General features: G+C 50.6%; 1 protein-coding gene across 5 annotated transcripts in view; it reads left to right on the top strand.

Moving 5' to 3' along the window:
- Positions 1-20,328, top strand: part of AFAP1L1 (actin filament associated protein 1 like 1) — a 59,661-nt gene that overhangs the window by 21,584 nt on the left and 17,749 nt on the right. For 2 of the 5 annotated variants that reach the window (XM_038535069.1, XM_038535072.1), the window contains 8 exons: positions 6,273-6,401; positions 7,507-7,590; positions 7,891-7,988; positions 9,111-9,219; positions 12,986-13,111; positions 13,761-13,972; positions 16,030-16,209; positions 18,188-18,280. In XM_038535069.1, coding sequence (XP_038390997.1) covers positions 6,273-6,401; positions 7,507-7,590; positions 7,891-7,988; positions 9,111-9,219; positions 12,986-13,111; positions 13,761-13,972; positions 16,030-16,209; positions 18,188-18,280 — 1,031 coding nt within the window. Of the gene's footprint in view, positions 1-6,063; positions 6,116-6,272; positions 6,402-7,506; positions 7,591-7,890; positions 7,989-9,110; positions 9,220-12,985; positions 13,112-13,760; positions 13,973-16,029; positions 16,210-18,187; positions 18,281-20,328 lie in introns of those variants that run through there. The other 3 variants (XM_038535070.1, XM_038535071.1, XM_038535068.1) reach the window with 3 other exon arrangements.

The following is a 20,328-nucleotide window of genomic DNA, read 5'->3' as shown; positions in this document are numbered from 1 at the left end:
ACCTCTTGGTCCTTCACTTTGCACATCTTTAAAATGAGAAGGGTGGACTAGGTCATCAAAATATCATGTTCACTAAGTAGATGCTTCTTGGGCAGCAAGCATCACTGAGGCACAGTCCCTGTCCTCATGGAGCTAGTTACACACCTATGGCAGCTCTATCGCCAAATACTACCTGAGCGGTGCTGGAGGGAGTATTAGGAGACAGCAGCCATCACAGTAATATGGCCCTGAGTGCTGGCTCCAGGCACAGCACCCAAGACCAAGTGCTTCGCCAACAGGACCACCTAGCTCTGCCGGCGTCCCCACGTTACAGACGAGAAGGCCAGGGCTCAGAGCTCGCTAACAGGCCATCCTGGTACAGCTTGGAAGTGGCAGCTCAAGAATTGCAGTGTGAGGGTTCTGACCCGAAGGCCCCAAGCACCGTGCTCTTCTAAGCAAGCTTCCCTGCTTGGGAGCTCTTATTCCCCACGACTTGCAGTTATTTCAAAAGTGGTGTCTAACGATAACCTGTTAGGAAATGAGCAAGGCCTTCCCACGTTCCTTATATTCACAGATGAGCCTTGTAGTGTGTGTTTTCTGGCGGAGTGTCTTTCAAAGACTGAACCTTGGAATCACCTGGGGTATTTATTAAAATGCAGCCTCCTGGGTTGCAGTAGAGGGTCTGCTGAATCAGAAGCCTCAGGTAGCAGGTCCCTTCCCAGCAACAACCCGCCCCCCCTCCCCGGGAGAGTCTTACTCTTGCTGAAATTTGAGGCTGCTGTCCCGGCGGTCTGTGTAAACCCTGGCAGAGCCACTTGCCATATGCACTATCTACATACGATTTCTCTCCAAATTAAATTCTATGATAGTTTAAATCCCTGTGGTTTCAGTTCTCTGGCATTAAAGATGAAGCTGCCACAGAAGGCACTTCCAAATTCATTGCCTCTGGAAGCCAGCCTTTGGGAGGGGGGCCTCTGTACTGTCTTTGAAGAGCCGAGCACTGGCTGAAAGCCCTCTTTGCCCATGAAGTATGAGCATCTCTCTGGGATGAGATCTTGCTGCAGTGCAGAGACACCCACTGAGCAAGAATCTTAGCCCCCCAATAAGGGTCTTCCACCTGCCTTGTGCGGGGACCCCAGGTCAGGAATCCTGATGGAGTCATGGCCCAGCGCCCCCAGCAGGAATGCTGTGGGGGCTGCTTGCCTCCCCTCTGCCCTGGCCTGGTCTCCACTGCTCTGAGCCCACTTTTTCTGATGGAAGATTCAGGCACAGGGTGTACACAGTGACGTCAGACAGACCTGGGCTCAAGACCTTACCACTTACTGACTGGGTGGCCTCGCTTCTCCGAGCCTTCCTTCTGTCCCTTGTGGGGCACAGAGCCCAACACTACATCCCTCCTGTGCAGTTTATGAGCATGAAATGAGACGGTGCGCCCTAGATGCCCAGCACACAGTCACCACTCTGCCCTAGGGAAGGGTCCTCGCCCAAGTGCTGCCTGCAGGCTGAGCCTTCCCCTGTGGCTCACGCTCCCTCCGCCAACCGACCTTAGAAATGCTGTATGGGGACATCTGGGTAGTTCAGCGGTTCAGCGTCTGCCTTTGGCTCAGAGTGTGGTCCCGGAGTCCCAGGATCGAGTCCCATGTCGGGCTCCCTGCATGGAGGCTGCTTCTCCCTCTGCCTGTGTCTCTGTCTTTCTCTCTGTGTGTCTCTCATGAATAAATAAAATCTTAAAAAAAGAAAGAAAGAGAAAGAAAGAAAGAAAAAGAAAGAAAAAAAGAAAGAAAGAAAGAAAGAAAGAAAGAAAGAAAGAAAGAAAGAAAGAAAGAAAGAAAAGAAAGAAATGCTGTGTGACTCTCCCTTGGTCATCTGCTGCCTGCTGGGTCCTTCCAGGCTACAGAAGGCATCACGGGCACTGGGCAGTTCCTCACTGCCCATCTGCTTCTCCCAGGTTCACTCGGTGCCCTCCTTCTGCTCTGCTCTGTCTGGACTTTTGTGATCACATCTCCATTAAGTAGGAACACTTAGGGGGTGCCTGGGTGGCTCAGTGGCTTAAGTGTGTCTGCCTTTGGCTCAGGTCATGATCTCAGTGTCCTAGGATGGAGCCCAAGTGGAGTCAGGCTCCCTGCTCAGAGGGGACTCTGCTCCTTCCTCTCCCTCTGCCCCTCCCCACCACTTGTGCACTCTGTCTCTCAAATAAATAAAATCTTTAAAAAAAAAAAAAAAAAAAAAAAAGAACACTTAGAACACAGGGCCCCAAGACCCCTGGGTGGCTCAGTGTTTAAGCGTCTGCCTCTGGCTAAGGTCGTGATCCCAGGGTCCTGGGATTGAGTTCCGTATCAGGCTCCCAGTAGGGAGCCTGCTTCTCCATCTGCCTGTGTCTCTGCCTCTCTCTCTGTATATCTCTCTCATGAATAAATAAAGAAAAATATAAAAACAAAACAAAACAAACAAAAAGAATTCAGGGTCCCATGTTAGGAATCTCATTAACAATCAGGGAAAAAATTTTAAACGTTGTTACCAAACCTTGGGTACTGTAACTCCCATTTTTCAATGCAGATAACTCACTGGGAACTTACTTGTTCTTACTTTAGAAACAATTGCAACAAACCTCAAATCAGAAGCAAGGCGAGATTTAGAAGCAGGATTGCTGCCACACATAGACACTGGCTGATAAGAGCAAGAAGAAACCTTTGGGACCTCAGAGCAAAATGAGAGAAAGGACAGGAGGGAGGTGAAGAGAGAGGGTGGAAGGGACGGACACAGGGACAGACTTAGCAACCTGTCATTCATGGAAGGACAGCAACTCAGAAAGGTGTGGTTGGGGAGCGAGTCCACCCAGTCAAAACTACTTTTATCTAGTTCTCAGACCCAGTATGCCTTTTTTCACTCCCATTCTCTATGTTTACAGAGTTTTCCAAAGGTTATATCATGTGATGATGCGATAGCTCTGAAGGCTAATGAGATGTGTGCCTGTGTATTCTTGTGTTTTGAAATTTTCTCAGCCTTGGGGCACCTGGGTGGCTCAGTCAATTAATCGTCTGCCTTTTGCTCAGGTCATGATCCCAGGATCCTGGGATTGAGTCCCATGTAGGCCTCCCTGCTTGGTGGGGAGTCTGCTTCTCCCTCTCCTCTGCCTGCCGCTTGTGCGCTCTTTCTCTCTCTCTCTCTCTCTCTGTCAAATAAATAAAATATTTTAAATAGATAGATAGATAATAAATAAATAAATAAATAAATAAATAAATAAATAGAATTTTCTCAACCTTAAATGTTAATATAGTCAATATTGATAGATATAAATCACATAAGACAAAAGTTCTTTGGAGTCCTTGATGATTTTCTGATGTGCAAAGACATCCCAAAGCCAGAAAGTTTCAGAGCCACTGGTAGAGGGATAAGCAGTCACTGCACCCCATAGCCTTGACATTCCCACATGGTATCAGGGCAGGGTCATGAATTTTCAAATAGGAACCATGGCTGCAGGCCACAAGAAAGCTCCCATGGTCCCTTGTGGTGCCTTCCTGGTAGCATTTACCATGGCCTCCCTTGTGACTAATTATGTGTGTGTACATATGTGTGTGTGAGAGAGACAGAGAGAGACAGAGAGGGAGGGAGCATATCCACTGGAACAATATCTTATTCATTTTCTAATCCCCCGAGTGGCACATAATTAGCACTCAGTAAATATATTTTTTTAAGATTTTATTTATTTATTTATTCATGAGAAACACAGAGAGAGAGAGGCAGAGACACAGGCAGAGGGAGAAGCAGGCTCCATGCAGGGAGCCGGACGTGGGCCTCGATCCCAGGTCTCCAGGATCGGGCCCTGCAGGCGGCGCTAAACCTCTGAGCCACCCGGGCTGCAGCAGTAAGCATTTTAGAACTGAGTTAACGGACTTTCTGTGTATCTGAGGAGGGTGCCAGAGAGTTCCTTTGCAACAGCTAAAATTTACCTAGAATGATTTTATGATTTTAAGTGGTTTCCTACTTTAAGGAGGGTAATCTACTCACCCAGAAGCCTTGCTCAGGTGACCTTGCAAGGGCTGAGGCCCTGGAGGCAGCAGGGCCTCTAGGTCCCTTGCACTTGGGCTGTGAGGTGAGCGGCGCCCCCTGGCACTGTGCGACTCTACAGCTCTAGAGTCTGATTCTACACAAACATGGAATCAGCCCAGCTCTACCTCTTTCAAGCTGTGCAACCATGTCACAGCCTCCCTTGGCCTCAGTCCTCTTCTGGAACACAGGTATCCCAGCGGGAGCTGCTCACAGATGAGGCATGGCGTGCAAAGCCGCTACCTCAGTGCCCAGCGGCAGAGAGAGCTCTTAAGGTGGTAGCTGACGGGATCAGCCTCTAGCTCATTTCCAGCAGATCTACGGTGATGATGGAATGCCACAGAGAGACCGCCACATCATATTTTTTCCACCAAGTGCTACTATCCATACATAAGGTTTCTATTTTTAAAAGTCCTGGCCAAAAAAAAAAAAAAGTCCTGGCACAGTCATCTGTTTGTGCCCTCTCTCATCAAACACATGGAGCACCAGCACTCAGCAGGCCCCAGACTAGGTGCTAAGGAGGCCGAGACCCCTAGACCGTCTGCTCCGTCTCGAGCTTCACAGCCTGCCACGGGAGCAGACACTCGCGGAGACCAACACAGCACAGATCAGCGTGGTAAACACCACGATGGCAGCAGCGCCATCACCTCCCAGGTGCTGCCCTGGGGTGAGCATTTACTCTGTACGGGGCAAGGCACTTTTCATGCATGACATAATTCATCTTTACAGCAACCCTATAAGGCGGATGCTGTTATTAACCCCATGTATAGAGGAGGAAACTGAGTCACAGGCTAAGTAACTTGTGAAGGTCCCACAATAAATGAATGATGGAACCTGAACTTGAACCAGGCAGTCTGGCTCCAGGGCTGGCTCTCTTATGCACGATGTTATAACCCCTCTAACACACCCAGACCCTGAGGCTGTAAGTCGGAGTCTGGTTGTTGTTGCCCTAGGAGGGCCCAGGGTGGAGAGAAACATATGGGGCTGGGAGTCTGGAGACTAGAAGCCAAAGGCCTGGCTCTTCTGTGGCCTTCGTGTAACTGCAAGCAAGACATTTCTCTTCTCCGAGCCTTGGTTTCTTCCTCTAAAAAGTAGACGTGATCATGGGACCTATCTCAAAGCTTGTTGGTAAGGATTGCATAAAATACTGCAAGGCAATCTCATGCCGTGGTTAAAAGGGAGGGAGGGAGCCAGGGCCAGTCGAGGCTCTGCTGGCTGTGTGACCCTGGAGGAGTTATTTAACCACTCTGAGCCATTAAATGCTTGGTAAATTTAGATGAGACTATAAGCACGAAAGGCTTAGCACAGTGCACAATAATTGTTCAACACAGTTAGCTTTTAGTATTTGGCACAAGTGACCGGCAAGTGGCAAAGCAAGACAGTACTACTACTGTAACGAAGCCGGTCTTTGGGCTAAGGCAAACCAAGTCCCAAGTGACTGTTTGGGACAGGGAGACATGAATGACATCATGGTCATGGCATGCTCCAGTCTTTAAAGGACTGTGTGCTGTAGGGTTTTTGCAACTCCACGTCCTCTCAACCAGCAGGGTCAGCATCAGCGGGGAGCTCACTAGAAATGCAGAGCCTCAGGTCCCACCTAGACCTGAGTCCGCCTCTGCATTTTGAGGAGATCCCCAGGTAATTCCTCTATACACTCAAGTTTGAAAAACACTGATGAAGCACAGAAAGACTGGTGATAAAGGTTTGGGGCCTGGGGTGGGAAGGGTTAATGTTTAGTTTGGCTCCCATCAAGGCACCGGAAACAGAAGGTTCCAGAGATTGAAGTGTATGAACTGATGGGACAGGAAGGCTCCCTTCCTGCCTGTGTCCTGGATGGCCAGGGGCTCCAGCCTGGGACCTGCACTGAGCCCCGAGCTGCAGTGAGGAAAGACCCCTGTGGGCTGGACAGCCAAGAGCATGCTGGGATAGAGGCAGGCCTAAGAGCCTCTGCTCAGGCTACCTGGGCTCAGAGTTGCCAGGCTGAACCCTGTAATGTCAGTCCTCAAGCCAAGGCCATATGAGGTCTGAGGCAGAGTGGGGAGGCCCAGAGGAATGTCATGGTTAACTGCGCAAGGCTGTCCCTTGGGAGGTGGGCGGCCAGCACTGGGACAGCTGTGGGAGGGCTTCTGAGATCTCCCTGCTGCACCCGCCTTGCCCTCCGTCCCCCTACCCCCCGCTTCCCTGGCCTCTGGGGGGTGGAGGTAGGGCCAGGATCTTGACACCCAGCCCCTGTGCTTCCTCCTCAGTGCTGGAACAGCTGCTCCCTGAGCTCACGGGGCTGCTCAGCCTCCTGGACCATGAGTACCTCAGCGACACTGCCCTGGAGAAGAAGATGGCTGTGGCCTCCATCCTGCAGAGCCTGCAGCCCCTCCCAGGTCAGCCATTAGCAACGCCCCCAGCTCCTCAAGAACCTGCAGTAGCTCCCCAGGGACTGTGGCCTGAGGATGCCCAAGCCTCAGAGTGAGGCTCGCAACGCTGTCGTGGCCTGGCCCGTGTCCTCATCCACTTTGTTCCTTCTCCAACCTGGCTATGCTCTTCATACCCCTCCATCCTCGACCCACTGAAACTCGTGTACACAATGCACATGCCACACGTACTCACACACGCACACATGCCACACTCATACGCACAGCACGTTCTCCCCTGCATGGGACACCCATTACAAATATACGCTCACATGACACACACCGCACCCTCACCAGCAGCACGCTCTCACATACACAGCTCACGTGACACAGGACACACAGCGCATCTCTCCACCCCACATACTCTCACACAACACTCACACGCAGTCTGTGACACACAGCAGACGCAGCACACACGTCACACACCGCCTCGGCCAGACGTACACCGGCCCGGTGGCATCCGTCATGTTCCTCCCTCTAACCCGCACAGCTTCTCTGCCCCACTGCCTGCTCGGCAGCAAGGCCTCCTCATCCACTCCCACCTTTCCTCCACACCCCAGGTCAGCCCACACGTTGCTAAACGGAAAGCCCAGAGCTCAGTAAACTCTGACGAGCCGAGCCACACGGTGTCCTGCAGGGTTGCGGGGAGTCTGAGTGATGGGCAGGGGGCACCACCACCAGGGACTCTCTGAGCCTCCCTTCCAGTGACAAAACAGGCAGATGTCATCAGCAGCCCTCACGGGACTGTGGGAGGGTGGGAGGGGCAGCGGTTTGCCAACTGTGCTTGGCCCTGTCCCCTTGCCGTCCCCAGAGCAGCTCTAGTCTCTGTTTTCTGTACTGGGCTCTGAGCATCCTTCCCCTTGGAGGAGGAGATGCTTAGGAACAACAGAAAGATAAGAACAAAGTTTGAAAACCAGACAACTCACTTAGGATGTGCACGTGCTTTGTCCACAGTGCTGTGTCCTGAGGGGGTTTGAGTCCCAGTGGTGGGAGGGGGAGACTCAGCCCTCCTCAGAGTCAGCAGCAGCAGGTCCCCTCCCTCCTCAGTGCAGGCATGCTCCCCCTCTCCCCACAGCCAAAGAAGTCTCCTACCTGTATGTGAACACGGCAGACCTCCACTCTGGGCCCAGCTTCGTGGAGTCCCTCTTTGAAGAGTTCGGTAAGCGACCCTGTCCCCACCCCAGCTGGGAGCTGTCCTCTCCCTGCATGTGGGAGCCCCACTGCCCCAGTCTCTGGAAGCGCCCTCAGATCGAGTGGGGGCCTGGCTCTAAGGTGGCAACACTGAGCCACTTTCTAGACAAGAAGACCAAGTCTCAGAGTGATGAGGTCCTCTGCCCACCGTTAGTAACAAAAGAGGTGATAGAGGCCCCCTGATGCCAAATCCCCAAATCCAGGCTCCTTCCCATTGTCCCATGCTCATCCCTGGCTTTCTCTGCCCCAATGGCCTGAACCTCGGTAGACTGTGACCTGAGCGACCTCCGGGACATGCCAGAGGATGACGGGGAGCCCTGCAAAGGAGCCAGCCCTGAGCCAGCCAAGAGCCCGCCTCTGAGACATGTGAGTCATGGCCTGGGTCCCCATACACTGTGGCGCTCTGTCCCCCTGAGGTAGCCATGAAAACTCTCCCCGCAGTGCCTGGGAGCCTCCTGGCTGTGCAGGACCCTGTTCTAAGGGGAAGAACAGGCTGTGAGAACATTTCGATGACTCTCATGATGTATTATTCACCGTGCCCATGCTGAGCAAGGATAACAAGGTGAACCGACCTGTCCATTCGGGCATAAAGGACGTTCCGCACCCCAACTTCTAATTGCTGTCATAAACATGGAGCGTGGGGAAAGCTCTGGACTAGGAGTTGGTGGCCTCTGCCCTCTTTCAGCTGCTATGTGGTCTTAGACCAATCACCTCCCCTTTCTGAGCCTGTTTCTTCACTTACAAAAGAAAGATTTGGGTCATCACATCTAGGGTTCCCAACCTTCATCTGTGGAATTAAGTCAAGGGGCCTGTAATCACATCAAACACTCTCCGTCAACTGCATAATTCACTGTCATCATCACCATCCAGTGGTACCAATGGTGGACCCCTTGCTACGTGCTCCACATGCTCACAATAACTGAATGAGGTTGGCACCTCTGTTAGCCCCTTTTACAGGTCAGGAAACTGAGCTTAGAGTACGTGACATGTCCCACCACGAGTAAGTGGCAGAGCTTAATCCCAGCGAAAGAGGGGTGCCCTGGCCCCAGAGTCTAAGCACTTAGCCACGAGGCTATGCTGCCTTCCCAAGTGCTGTGCCTTCCAGCTGCTTGCCCCGCTGCTCCTCACAGGTCTGTACATGGGCTTGCAGAGCAGAGCAGAACTCAGTATTTTTTGATCACTGCATGCGCTTACTCCAAAGCCTAACTACATCTCTGCAGCAGTCCACAAAACTTAGATATTACAGGGAAGCCCGGATGCCGAAATAAGTTGGGCAGATAATAGAGGACCAAGCAAACTCTCAGGGTCTCCCACCTCTGCCCTCCTGCCACTCTGTCAGGAGTTATAGCTGCACGTTCGGAGATTATACGTCCTGCCTCCTCGGGGCTCCTGCCTATCTCTGCTGCAGCCTCCTGCCGGTCACTCAGCCTCTCCCTCTCCTCTCTGGGCCTTCTTGGTCTTATCCACTTCCCTTATCCCCTGCTTCAGGCTGCCGACCTGCCTCCACCGCTTCCCCAAAGGCCCCCACCCGAGGACTACTATGAAGAGGCCCTTCCCCTAGGACCCGGCAAGTCCCCCGAGTACATCAGCTCCCACAGTAAGTTCTGGTCTCCTGGGGAACTTCCCTCCTCTAGCTCCTGTGTGTCCTGCTAGGACTGGAGCTCCAAGCTGCACACCCACCCGGCTCACATCCTGAGGAGGAGCTGCCTGAGTCCCCGGCCTCTCTAGTGGAGGCTTGGGGAAGGCCAGTGGTGTAGCCCCAGGGATGGGGGGCTTGGTTCCAGTCCCAGTTCTGTGCAGCCTTGCACAACTGCCTTCCCTACCCTGAAAATAAGAAAGAGGCTGGATACATGCATATAAATGTGCCGGGATGAAGGGACACAGACGGCCCACTGTGTCCTGGTCCCTAGCACTGAAGCTGGTGCTCACCCAAGTGCCCCTCCTCCGTGGACCTGGTGAACTAGTTTGTCCTTCGGCCTGACTCTCACCTTATAGGCAGGTTAAGTTAAAAAGCCAACATGTAGGGTGAAAAAGCACGTGGAGGAAATCAAAAGGTCCTCTGAGCAGAGTGTGGCCCCCCAGGGAATTCATGAAAAGATCTAGGAAGAAGTATCAGGAGCTTTACTTATATTTAGCTCAACACTTCTTCCTAAAATGTTTGTGTGAATGTTTTAGAGTTGGAGCATTTATAATCTAATAATAGCATAACTCCTGTAAGCAGTCTATACATATATACATATATAATTTACACGCCAATAAGTGGAAGTACATTATATGGTTACATTTTTACTGAGAGGTGAACACAATAAAATAAAATAATTTAAAGGGCACTGGTACAAATTACCTTTGGAAAAGCTCTTAAATCAGCCACAAAGGAGAGTCTTTGGATTTGGACTCATCTCTCAGTGTTTCCTCCAGCACTGAAACAAATGGCTGATTCTTTGAGGATCAGATAAGTCACTGGCTTGGATATAGGAACTTAACGTTATACACAAGAAACTATATTATATGGGTTTGGGGTGACCCAGCATTCGTAGTTGAGCTTGTATAAGACAATGATTATGTGAGCTATGTCGTCATTCAGTAGCACAGTAGAATATTTTCCAACTGCCAAAAAATAAATGAAACAGGTCTGTCTGTGCTGATCAGAAATGAACTCCAAGATAACATTCATTGGAAAAACTCAAACACAGAATACTGCCTATAATGTGATTCCTTTTGTTCCTTAATGGAGTATACACACACACACACTCATGCATTCATTTTAGCAATTTTTCTAGGATGTGCAAGAAGCCATTAGCAATATTTCCCTGTGGGAAATGAATAGAAATCTGGCTGAAGGCAACATATTTTCCCATTCCTACTCTTTGTGCTGATCATGCTTATCATCGTGGGCATAGTTTTTTTTATTGTAACAAAACGTATGTAACATAAAATGGACCATTTCAACCACTTTCAAGTGTCCACTCAGTAGCATTTAGTACACTCACCATGTTATGCCACCATCAGCACTGCGTAGATCCCAAGCATTGTCATCATTCAAGGAGGAAACCCTATACCTGTTAGAGAGTCACTCTTTCCTCTGAGTCTCTGGCAACCACCGATCTGCTTTCTGCCTCAATGGATGGACCGATTCTGAATATTTCACATAAATAGAACCATGCAATGCATGGCCTTTTGTGTCTGGCTCATTTCCCTGTTTTCAAGGGTAACCCCTATCACTGTGTGGATCGATACTTCTCTCTATGGCCACGTCATATTCCATTGTATGGATAGACCACATGTTTTTTTAGTCGCGTGTCAGTTTATGGACACTCAGGTTCTTTCCGCCTTGGCCTACTGTGGTATATCATTATTGTGATTAATAAACTAGTTAAAGGGAAATGGTGAGTTTGGACGCAGTAATCCGTGGCTTTCTTCAGTCTTGAGAGTTTGCTGTCTGTGTTGCTGCTGTTTGGATGCAAAGCAGGTGACTTTGTTCTGTTTTATCCATTTGAGGACAGGACAGGAAGGTGAGGACGAAGTGCTACTGGGCCCTGAATCCCAGGTCAAGCCCCTCAGTTGGGTGAGGCTCCTCTACCTCCCCAGGGAGCTCACACTCCTCTCAGATGGGGGAGCAGGGATCCTGGGGCAGGAGGGAAGGGCGGGCCACAGGAAGAGCCAGAGAGCTTGACCAGAGAGAGGGTGCCAAGCTCGTCAGGGAATATCCTTCCTCTGACACAGTGTCCAGCCCTGCCAGGTGTTCAAGAGCGCTGGCCCATGTGTCCCCTCCCTCTTCCCCATCGCACCAGCCTCCCCACCCACCCCGGCCTCCCGCCCGTCCATCTCACAGGATGTTGCCAGCATCTGAGGCCTCAGAGGACCTGCTGGGAAAAGCAGACTCTGATCATCACTTGGGAGATTGCACTAGGGATCCTAGTCGCTGGGAATTTGAGTGCTGCTGTCCTCAGGAAACAGATGGATGGCAGGGGCTGGGAGCCCAGAGCAGCACTTTGAGAACAGTGTGGTATGGGAGCCAGTTGGACTGCGTGAAGGAAGTCTTCCTGGAAGAGGGGATGTGCATCTATTCCCTGAGCTGGCAACCTCAGTTCTCATCCAGGCTCTGCCGCTAGCAATCGGTGTGTGGCCGCAGTGCCCTCATCTGTAAAATGGGGCTCATACCTACCTCCCTACATTGTAGGAATCAAAGGAGAAAGTCATAATAATGACATCCGGCATGTGTCTAGCACATTCTATGTGCCAGGCACTGTGCCAGAAGCTTACATGCATTGTATCACTTGTCCAAGGTGGGAATTGTTCACGTCACTGCAAGGTGATGACCCTGAAATGCAGAGAAACTGTAGGCTTCTTTCCCAAGGTCACTCAATAAATGGTAGCAACAGATTCGATCTCCAATCTCGTCAAACCCAAAGCACTTGCCCTTAGCCCATTGACCTTCAGAATGTGCCCCAGGAACCATCTGTCTCAAAATAACCTAATTGTTTAGACAAAAAATCTGATTTCTTGGAGTTCCGTATAGTTCTATCTGTACATGTTTTTTTAATGTCCTATTAAATAGGTTTTTTTTTTAACAATGAAGATTCCTTGGCTCAGCTTACATGGGTGAATCAGAATCTCTAGAAAGACAGCCCAGGGATCCGCATTTTAAAGAGACCCCCGTAATGCTGATGCAGAATACAATTTAAGGTAGCCTCCACCCCTGCACGGTGCTGCCCCCTGAGTGGGAGCATGCTCCCAAATTTTGCTGTAGGGGGCTGTTGTGTTCACTGTTGTACACTCTACCATTAGCTCCTCTAGTCCAGTTCTTCCCCATGGTCACAGAGGTTTAGGAGATTTGCCATCACGAGAGGGGGTGTGTGCATGAGGAAGGGAGAAGGACTGGGGTGGCAAACGCTGGGGGTGGGGGTGGCCGAGCCCAGGCAGCTGGAGCACCACCTCTTGCAGTTCAGGGATCAGGGCTGTGACCAAGACACACACACACACACACACACACACACACACACACACACACACCAATGCTATGGGATCCCTTAGGAGGTGCTGACAGTTCTCTGAGAAGGTCAGAAGGAAGATCTTTGAGCTGGGTATTGAAGGATGAGTAGGAGTTTTCTAGCAGAAGCTAAGAGAACACATGGAATAGCATAAACATGGGCCTGGAGGCATGACAGGGCCCAGCAGGGCAGTGCCGATGACAAGAGCAGAGAGCATGTGGGGAGCTAAAGCAGATGACATTCAGAGAGGAGGAGGCCCCTCATCCTGGCCCGGGAGCTAGGGGGAGCTACACTCTCTCTTCCCTGAGGAGGGGCAGGGGTCTAGGGTCTGCCCCAGCCACAGCCCCTGCAGTCTGCCTGCCTTTCTCCAAGGTGCCGCTCCTTCTGCCAACCCTACAGACGGCTGCAGCCCAGCCCATTCCATCATGGATGGCTACTACGAGGATGCAGACAGCAGCTACCCCGCCACCAGGATGAATGGGGAGCTAAAGAACTCCTGTAAGTGCCAGGAGGGTGTTCAGAATGGTCCTGTCCTCAGAGGGCAGACCTTGGCCTAAACTGTTGGCATGCATGTGTACCTGGCCCTCTGGGTCACCACAGAGGCCTCCAGCCCTTGTACTCAGTGACTCCAGGGTTCAGTGGAAAGACCACTGGCATGGAACCGGGAGCCCTGGATCTAGCCTTTGCCCTGCCCCTTGGTGACTGACCTTGAATGAATCATTTATTCTCTGTGAGCCCCCAGTTGCCTTCTTTGTAAAATGGGGACTTGCTGGGTGCTGTGAGAATCACCTGAGACTAAGGACACAAAGATGGTGGGGTATGACAATAGCTGATGTAAGCAGGGTACCCACCGAGTGCCAGACCCTGGGCTGAATGCTCTGCAGTTACTGATCCTAAGAGCCCGGTGAGGTAGTTACTGTCATTGATTGTGACCATTTTACTGATGAGAAAACTGAAATTTTGAGAAGTGAAGTCACCAAGATGGCAGAGCCACTGGTAAATCCACACAACACAGCACCCGTGTCAGGGTGTAGAGATCATCATGATCACAACTGAAGTCCTGGTCCCTGAACCCCAGAGTGGAAGGGTCAGAAGGTGCCTCCCAGGCAAGGACATGGTAACGGGTCATTTCCCATGGCTCCTACAGACAATGACTCTGACCCAATGAGCAGCTCCTACGAGTCCTACGATGAGGAGGAGGAGGAAGGGAAAGGGCCACAGCCCACGCACCAGTGGCCCTCGGAGGAGGCCTCCATGCACCTGGTGAGGGACTGCAGGATATGTGCCTTCCTGCTGCGGAAAAAGCGCTTCGGGCAGTGGGCCAAGCAGCTGACGGTCATCAAGGAGGACCAGCTCCTGGTGAGTGGCCGAGGAAGTGTGCCTCTAGGCCTCACATGGACTTACACGTGTGTGTGTCTCTGTGTGCGTGTGCAGGCGTATCTACCCCAGGTCCTCTGGGCTTGCTTTGTGCCCAGAGGCTCAGTGCTTCTGAGATAAGGGCTCTCCCACTAGAGCAGAATGTAAACACACACACATGCACACACACTCAAAGACCTGACATAGACTTTAACAAGTTTTTGTTTCGCCAGGAATGAATTTTTTATCACTTCAAAACAATGTTTATTGATTTCATTATGCAACTAAATGTGTTTATGTATAAAACTGGAGAAAAACATAATGAAAATGTTTTTATAAGGTTTTATTTATTTGAGGGCAGCCCGGGTGGCTCAGCGGTTTAGCGCCACCTTCAGCCCAGGGCCTGATCCTGGAGACCTGGGATCAAGGCACACGTCGGGCTCCCTGCATGGAGCCTGCTTCTCCCTCTGTCTATCTCTCATGAATAAATAAATAAAATCTTAAAAAAAAAAAAGAATTTATTTATTTGAGAGAGAACAAGAGAAAGAGAGAAAGCACGCACACAGAGGGAGAGGGAGGAGAAACACACTCCCCACTGAGCAGAGAGTCAGAGACGGGGCTCAGTCCCAGGACCTTGAGATCATGACCTGAGCAGAAGGCAGATGCTTAACCGACTGAGTCACCCAGGAGCCCCAAAAGTGATTTTTTAAAGCCACCTATAATCCCATTGACCAAGAGCTAACCACTGTTATGTTTTAATATACATATTTCCACATATCCGCCTTTTCTAAAATTGAGCCCATTCAGCACTTACTGTGGAACTTGCTTTCTTAGTTTTTTTTAATTTGCCATCTCTCATCACCATCATTTTATAAAAGAAAATGTACCTTTAATTCCAGAGTAGGAATACAGACATAATTTCAGAAAAAAATAATAGCTCTTTTACCCCAAAATCTGTTGACAAGCCTTACCCAACATCTATCCATTTGAAACATGACTTTTTCTCACCCCGGAGCAGTGAAAAGCTCACCCCAGGCCAGAACCAATCCAAAGGTCATGACTTACTTCTTCTCATCCCGTTTGTCATTTTTTTCTTGACATACCGCATTGGTTAGGATCTCCAGCACAATGTAAATAGAAGTGGTGAGAGCAGGCACCCTTGTGTCAGTCCAGATCTCAAAGGGAAAGTTGCAATAATTCACTATTAAGGCTGATATTTGCTGTGAGTGGTTTGTTGAAGCTCCTTATTGCCACATTAAGGAAGTTCCCCCTCTGTATCTCTAGGTTGCTGAGAATTTATGTTACAGATGCATGGAGAATTTTACCAAATGCCTTTTCTGTTTCTATTGAGATATGTGGCTTTTCTCCTTTTTTTCTATTCATATGATGAATTATAGGGTTGGCTTTTAGAAGGCTAATACACTTTTGCAATCCTAGAATAAACCCTGTTTGGTCTTGATACGGTATGCTTTTCCATGTGTCTGGGATTTCTATTTGCAAGTAGTTTTTTAAGGGCTTTTGCAACCATGTTGAGATTAGCCTATCGTTTTCCTTTTTTTGTAGTGTCATTGTCAGGTTCTGATATCAAGGTAATGCTAGCTTCATAGTGAGAATCGGGAAGTGAGAATCATTATTGATAAACTGTTGACTTCCTAAGCCCAACCGTCCATCTCTGCTAGAATCCTCTCTCCCACATTCCTGCTAGTAGCACATGAGTAGCAGGGAGCTGGCTTCCTTCCAAGCCAGCTTGTTTCTTCTCTGGTTCTTTAGACTAGAATGGTCTTCCTAGTATTGTGCTAAAATCTGCCTCTTCCTAATAGATGGCGGTGCCCCTGGGGCCCCTCGGTGGCGCTTGAGACCTGAAGATTGTCCAAAGACGCCCCCTTCCAGGCTTCTCTTCTCTGAGATGAATAGCCACAGCCCCTGTCTTCACGCAGTACCCACAGTTGGGCTGGGGGAGCGGGGGGCAGGTCGAGGTCGCTCCCCCAAGCCTTCATGCGAGGGCATCTCCCTCCTCCGCCCTCCAGTCCAGAAGGGTGACCCCTTCTCTTCCTGTCCAGTGTTACAAAAGCTCCAAGGACCGGCAACCGCATCTGAGGCTGGCGCTGGATGTCTGCAGTGTCACCTACGTGCCCAAGGACAGCCGCCACAAGAGGCACGAGCTCCGCTTCTCCCAGGGGGCTACCGAGGTCTTGGTGCTGGCACTGCAGAGCCGGGAGCAAGCCGAGGAGTGGCTGAAGGTACATGGCACCTGCACCCTCCCTGTCCGCCCTCCTGCCCTTCCTTCCCCTGTTTCCCTGGGCCCAGCTTTCAGCCAGGTGGGCTCCAGTCCCTTGGAAGAACAGGCCTTGCTCTGGGGAGGGGTGGTGATCAGAGCCTTGGGCGTGTGTAAGTAGCCTCAGACGTCCCCAGGAGACAGACCTCAGGCTGGAGTACTGTGTTCCTTCTAGTTATTTGAATCCTCTTTCTAATAACATCCTTACTGTGGGCCTGTCCAGCCTGCATGTGTACACTTTGTAATATCCTTGAAGGAAACAAATGTTATCATTAGATAAGCTAATTCTTTAAAAAAAAAAAAAAAAAGGAAAAATCCTTCCTATCTTAGGAAAAGTGTGCATCCTTGTAATATCCACCTATGCTCCAGCTTCTGCATCTTGTCCCTACTGCAGAGCAATCAGAGTTACTGTGTATTGAGGACGTTTTTTGGGCCATGCGTCGTGCTAAGAGCTTTACACACTTGACCTCATCTACTCTTTGTAATGGGACCATATTGTCCCCATTTTACAGATAAGGAAACTGAGGCACAGGAATCTTATGTGACTCACCAAAGGTCACACAACCAAGTGGTTGGGGCTAGGATTCGCAGCTAACAAGGAAATCTACTCCAAAGGCCACAGGCAGGGTGGCATGGCGATGACAAGGGAGGAGTTTGGTGACACACAGACTGGAGTTCAAGTCCCAGCCCTCACTGGCACTTACTGGCTGTGTGGTCTTCTGCAAATGATGTTGCCTATCTTTGCCTCAGTTTTCCCTTCTGTAAAATGGTTTTTGTAAAGATTCTAGAGAACATTTACTATAGTGCCTGCAGACAGTAAGTACTCAGTCACTATAAGTGATCACTGTGTGATGGGGGTGGAGTCCCATCCCCAGTCCCTACCACAGGCCAGCCCACGTCCCTGTGCCCTGTCCTGCTTCTACTCTGACACCTTTCTCCCTCCTCCTCTGATCTTCCTATTGGAACAAAGAAAGCAGACACCTCTGTCCCTCCCTGCCCTCCCTTCTGTCCTGTGATAACCAATCCTACCCCCAAGAACTTTCATGCTGCTCATTATCTATGTCTCAAGATGGGAAGGAAGGTGAGGAACCTGCCTGCTGCGGGAGCCTTTGCCCTCCAGAGGCCGGGTGGGTCAGAAGAGGGAGCCCTAGACTGGAGACGGAAGCTGGAATCAAGCCTGGACTGGGGACTGTCTTGATTCTCAATACTGGGAGCTCATTAGCCCAAAGGTAAAGGGCAGACAACCATGGCTTCACTTCTTGGAGCCTCATCATCCTATTCAGTGACATGGGGGTCACAGCTGTCCCTACCCTTCAGGGCTGCTGTGGGGATACAGCGGGAGAATCCACGTAAAACCACAGATGGGTGAGCAACAAGTGATGGCTGCCATTATTTCATGGTCTGGATACTTCTGCTGTGTGAGTGGGTGTCCTGGAATCTCAGTGTCTACATCTCTGAAGTGGAGGGGTTGGCCCTGGCTGCCTGCAGGCTGTTGCAGAGGGTCCGCACAGCCACAGGAGCCAGTCCCTTATGCTTGTGCAGGGCATCCTGGGCCACGTGGCCCTTCACACCCACAATCTCACTGGTCTTCAGACAACCCAAGGATGTAAGCAGAGGATGGTATTATCCCCATGTTACAGACAGGGAAAGAAGGCCCAGGGGAAGAAAGTGGCTTCCACAAGGCCACACAGCTGATTAGCAATGGAGCCAGGTCTCGAAGCCATGCCTCTCGTTCGCTAGCCTCTTCTCTTTTCAATTCAAGGGGCAGATGCAGGAGAAAGCTTGTTCAAACCCTGATGTGCAGGAGGCCACATCAGCCCATCCCTTCTGCCCAGTGATCCCAACCCCGCTGCTCGATGGCTCTGAGTGCACAGACCCCGTTCTTCCTTCTGCCTCCCCAGTGTCCCTGCCCACCTGCTCACAGCTGTCCCCCCTCTCCACAGGTCATCCGAGAGGTAAGCAAGGCTGCTGGGGTGACGGAGGGGGCAGATGTGCCCAGGTCCCCAGTCCTCCTCTGCAAGCTGGACCTAGACAAGGTACATCTGTCTCATCTGTCTCGAGGTCTCCCCTGTGCCAGGCAGCGGGGACTGAACACAGGTCCTGCTGGTGGTGAAGCCAGGCACCCACCGTGGTGTCCTACAAGCCGTGGGTGCCCAGCTCGGAGCTGGCACCACAGTAGGCATTCAGTAAATGTCTACTGAACGAATGAATGCATGCATGCATGCATGAATCAATGAATACTCATGTCCAAGGTACAGTATGAGCCAGGAGGGAGTAACTAATGCTGCCAGGACAGGAGGAGGTCACGGTTGAATGGAGCCATTAAAGCAAATTGGAAACTCAGAGTAGCGTGCCCCAATGGGACATGAGTGAAATGGTCACTTGGTAGTTGGTCAGGCAGTCGGAAAATATGTGCTATAGCACCTTGGCTTTGCCAGGTGCTGGTGGGTGATAAAGAGACTCAGCCTCAAGCCTACACACATGCATCTTGCATGATATAATAAAGGTTAGTGTAGAGTATGATTGTGTGGCCGGCATCATCCCGTAGGCTTTACAACGTTATTACCTATTTTAATTTCTATGACGACTCTCTGATGAATTTCATTTTCAGATGACGAAGCTGAGACACAGAGAGGTTGTTGTCCCACAGTTAGTAAGAAGCAGAGCAAGGATGTATACCCAGACTCCTGGCTCTTGATGACTTTGCCACCCCATCTCTCAAGGGTGGGGGGGGTACTGAGCTCTGCTTGGTGAGTAGTTAGTGTTAGTGAGCACCGTGCACCAGGCGCTGTGCTGAGCACGCAGGTGCGATCCTAACAGGAACACACAGCCACCCTGTGCTCCCCGGGGGGAGTCAGACACGAATGCCCAGGTGCGTGAGCCAGGGGTGTGTATGCCAGGGGATGCTCTTGGCTCAGGCATCAGGGAAACTTCTCTGAGAGAACACATTTGCGCTGAGGGTGAACAACGAGGAAGAAGGGTAGCTCGAATGTTGAGGCTGGTATTTTTGAAGCAAGTGGTATTGGTGACCGTGTCTCTCCATAGAATCCTGTATGTGAAGCGCCATCATCATCAAGTCAATTCCAAAGTGACCCGAGTGTGTTTTGTATTTGCGTTCTATCTTGATGAAACACTTACCATCTGTATACCATCGCAGGACAAATAGAACCAACCATAGCTTGTTTCCTAGTTTACAAGGGAGATTCTGATACTTTTGACAGATCTGTCCCAATTCTGACAGTCGCCGTGTTTCCAGCCTTTGGAAATTGAGGGGAGCGCAAGGTCTCTCCTATCTCTTTGGGTCCCCAAGTTCTGTGCTTATAGCAAAGCATCCCTGAGCCCGGTCTGAGGAGTCCTTGGCAGGAAACCTAGAGAGGCCTCAGAGCTCTGTACTTTTACTTTTTAAGCGAGCTGGTGCCATTTTAATCCTGTCCCACGTTTGGCTGGCACCGCTTAGCTTTTCAAAGGTCTCACAGCACACAAACCAGCTGTTAAAGACGATACTATCTGTTGGCCTTGCGATTTCACTTGGGCCAGCTCCCTGGAGAAGGGTGTGATTCAGGTGAGAAAACTGAGCCTTGGGGAGAGGAAAGGATTTTCCATGTTCCCCTGACTAACAGGTGGTACCAGGGACAGAGTTTCTTCCAAGATCCTGATTCTTGGAAGACTGACTCTCCCTCACCACCTCCACAGCACCTAGTAGGCGCTTAACTGACCGTGGATGAATGAGTGAACGAACGAACGGATGGACAGATGAACGATTGGTCCGGGGTGGCATATGAGTAAAACTGTGTTGGCTGCAATAAAGTTGCTGCCATGGGGCGTGTGTGCATGTCTTTACCACCCTCTTACCTGAGTCAGGACCATAACGACCCCTCTCTTGTCACCACTCATGTTTCCTGGTCACCAAGTCCTGCCGTAACTATTTTGAACATGCCTACTCAACCCTTTTCCTACATCCTGTCATCTTAGCTCCTCCTTTACCACGTGTCACCTTGCCGAAAATGACTCTCTCTCGTGTGGCTCTTTTGCTTATAGTCTATCCCCACAAAACCACCGGAGGTCACTTCCTAAACCAGTTGTA

Source organism: Canis lupus, chromosome 4 (assembly GCF_011100685.1).
Source record: "Canis lupus familiaris isolate Mischka breed German Shepherd chromosome 4, alternate assembly UU_Cfam_GSD_1.0, whole genome shotgun sequence".
Taxonomy (NCBI): domain Eukaryota; kingdom Metazoa; phylum Chordata; class Mammalia; order Carnivora; family Canidae; genus Canis; species Canis lupus.
Note: the sequence above shows the minus strand (reverse complement) of the source record. Positions and strands in the feature narration are given on the sequence as shown.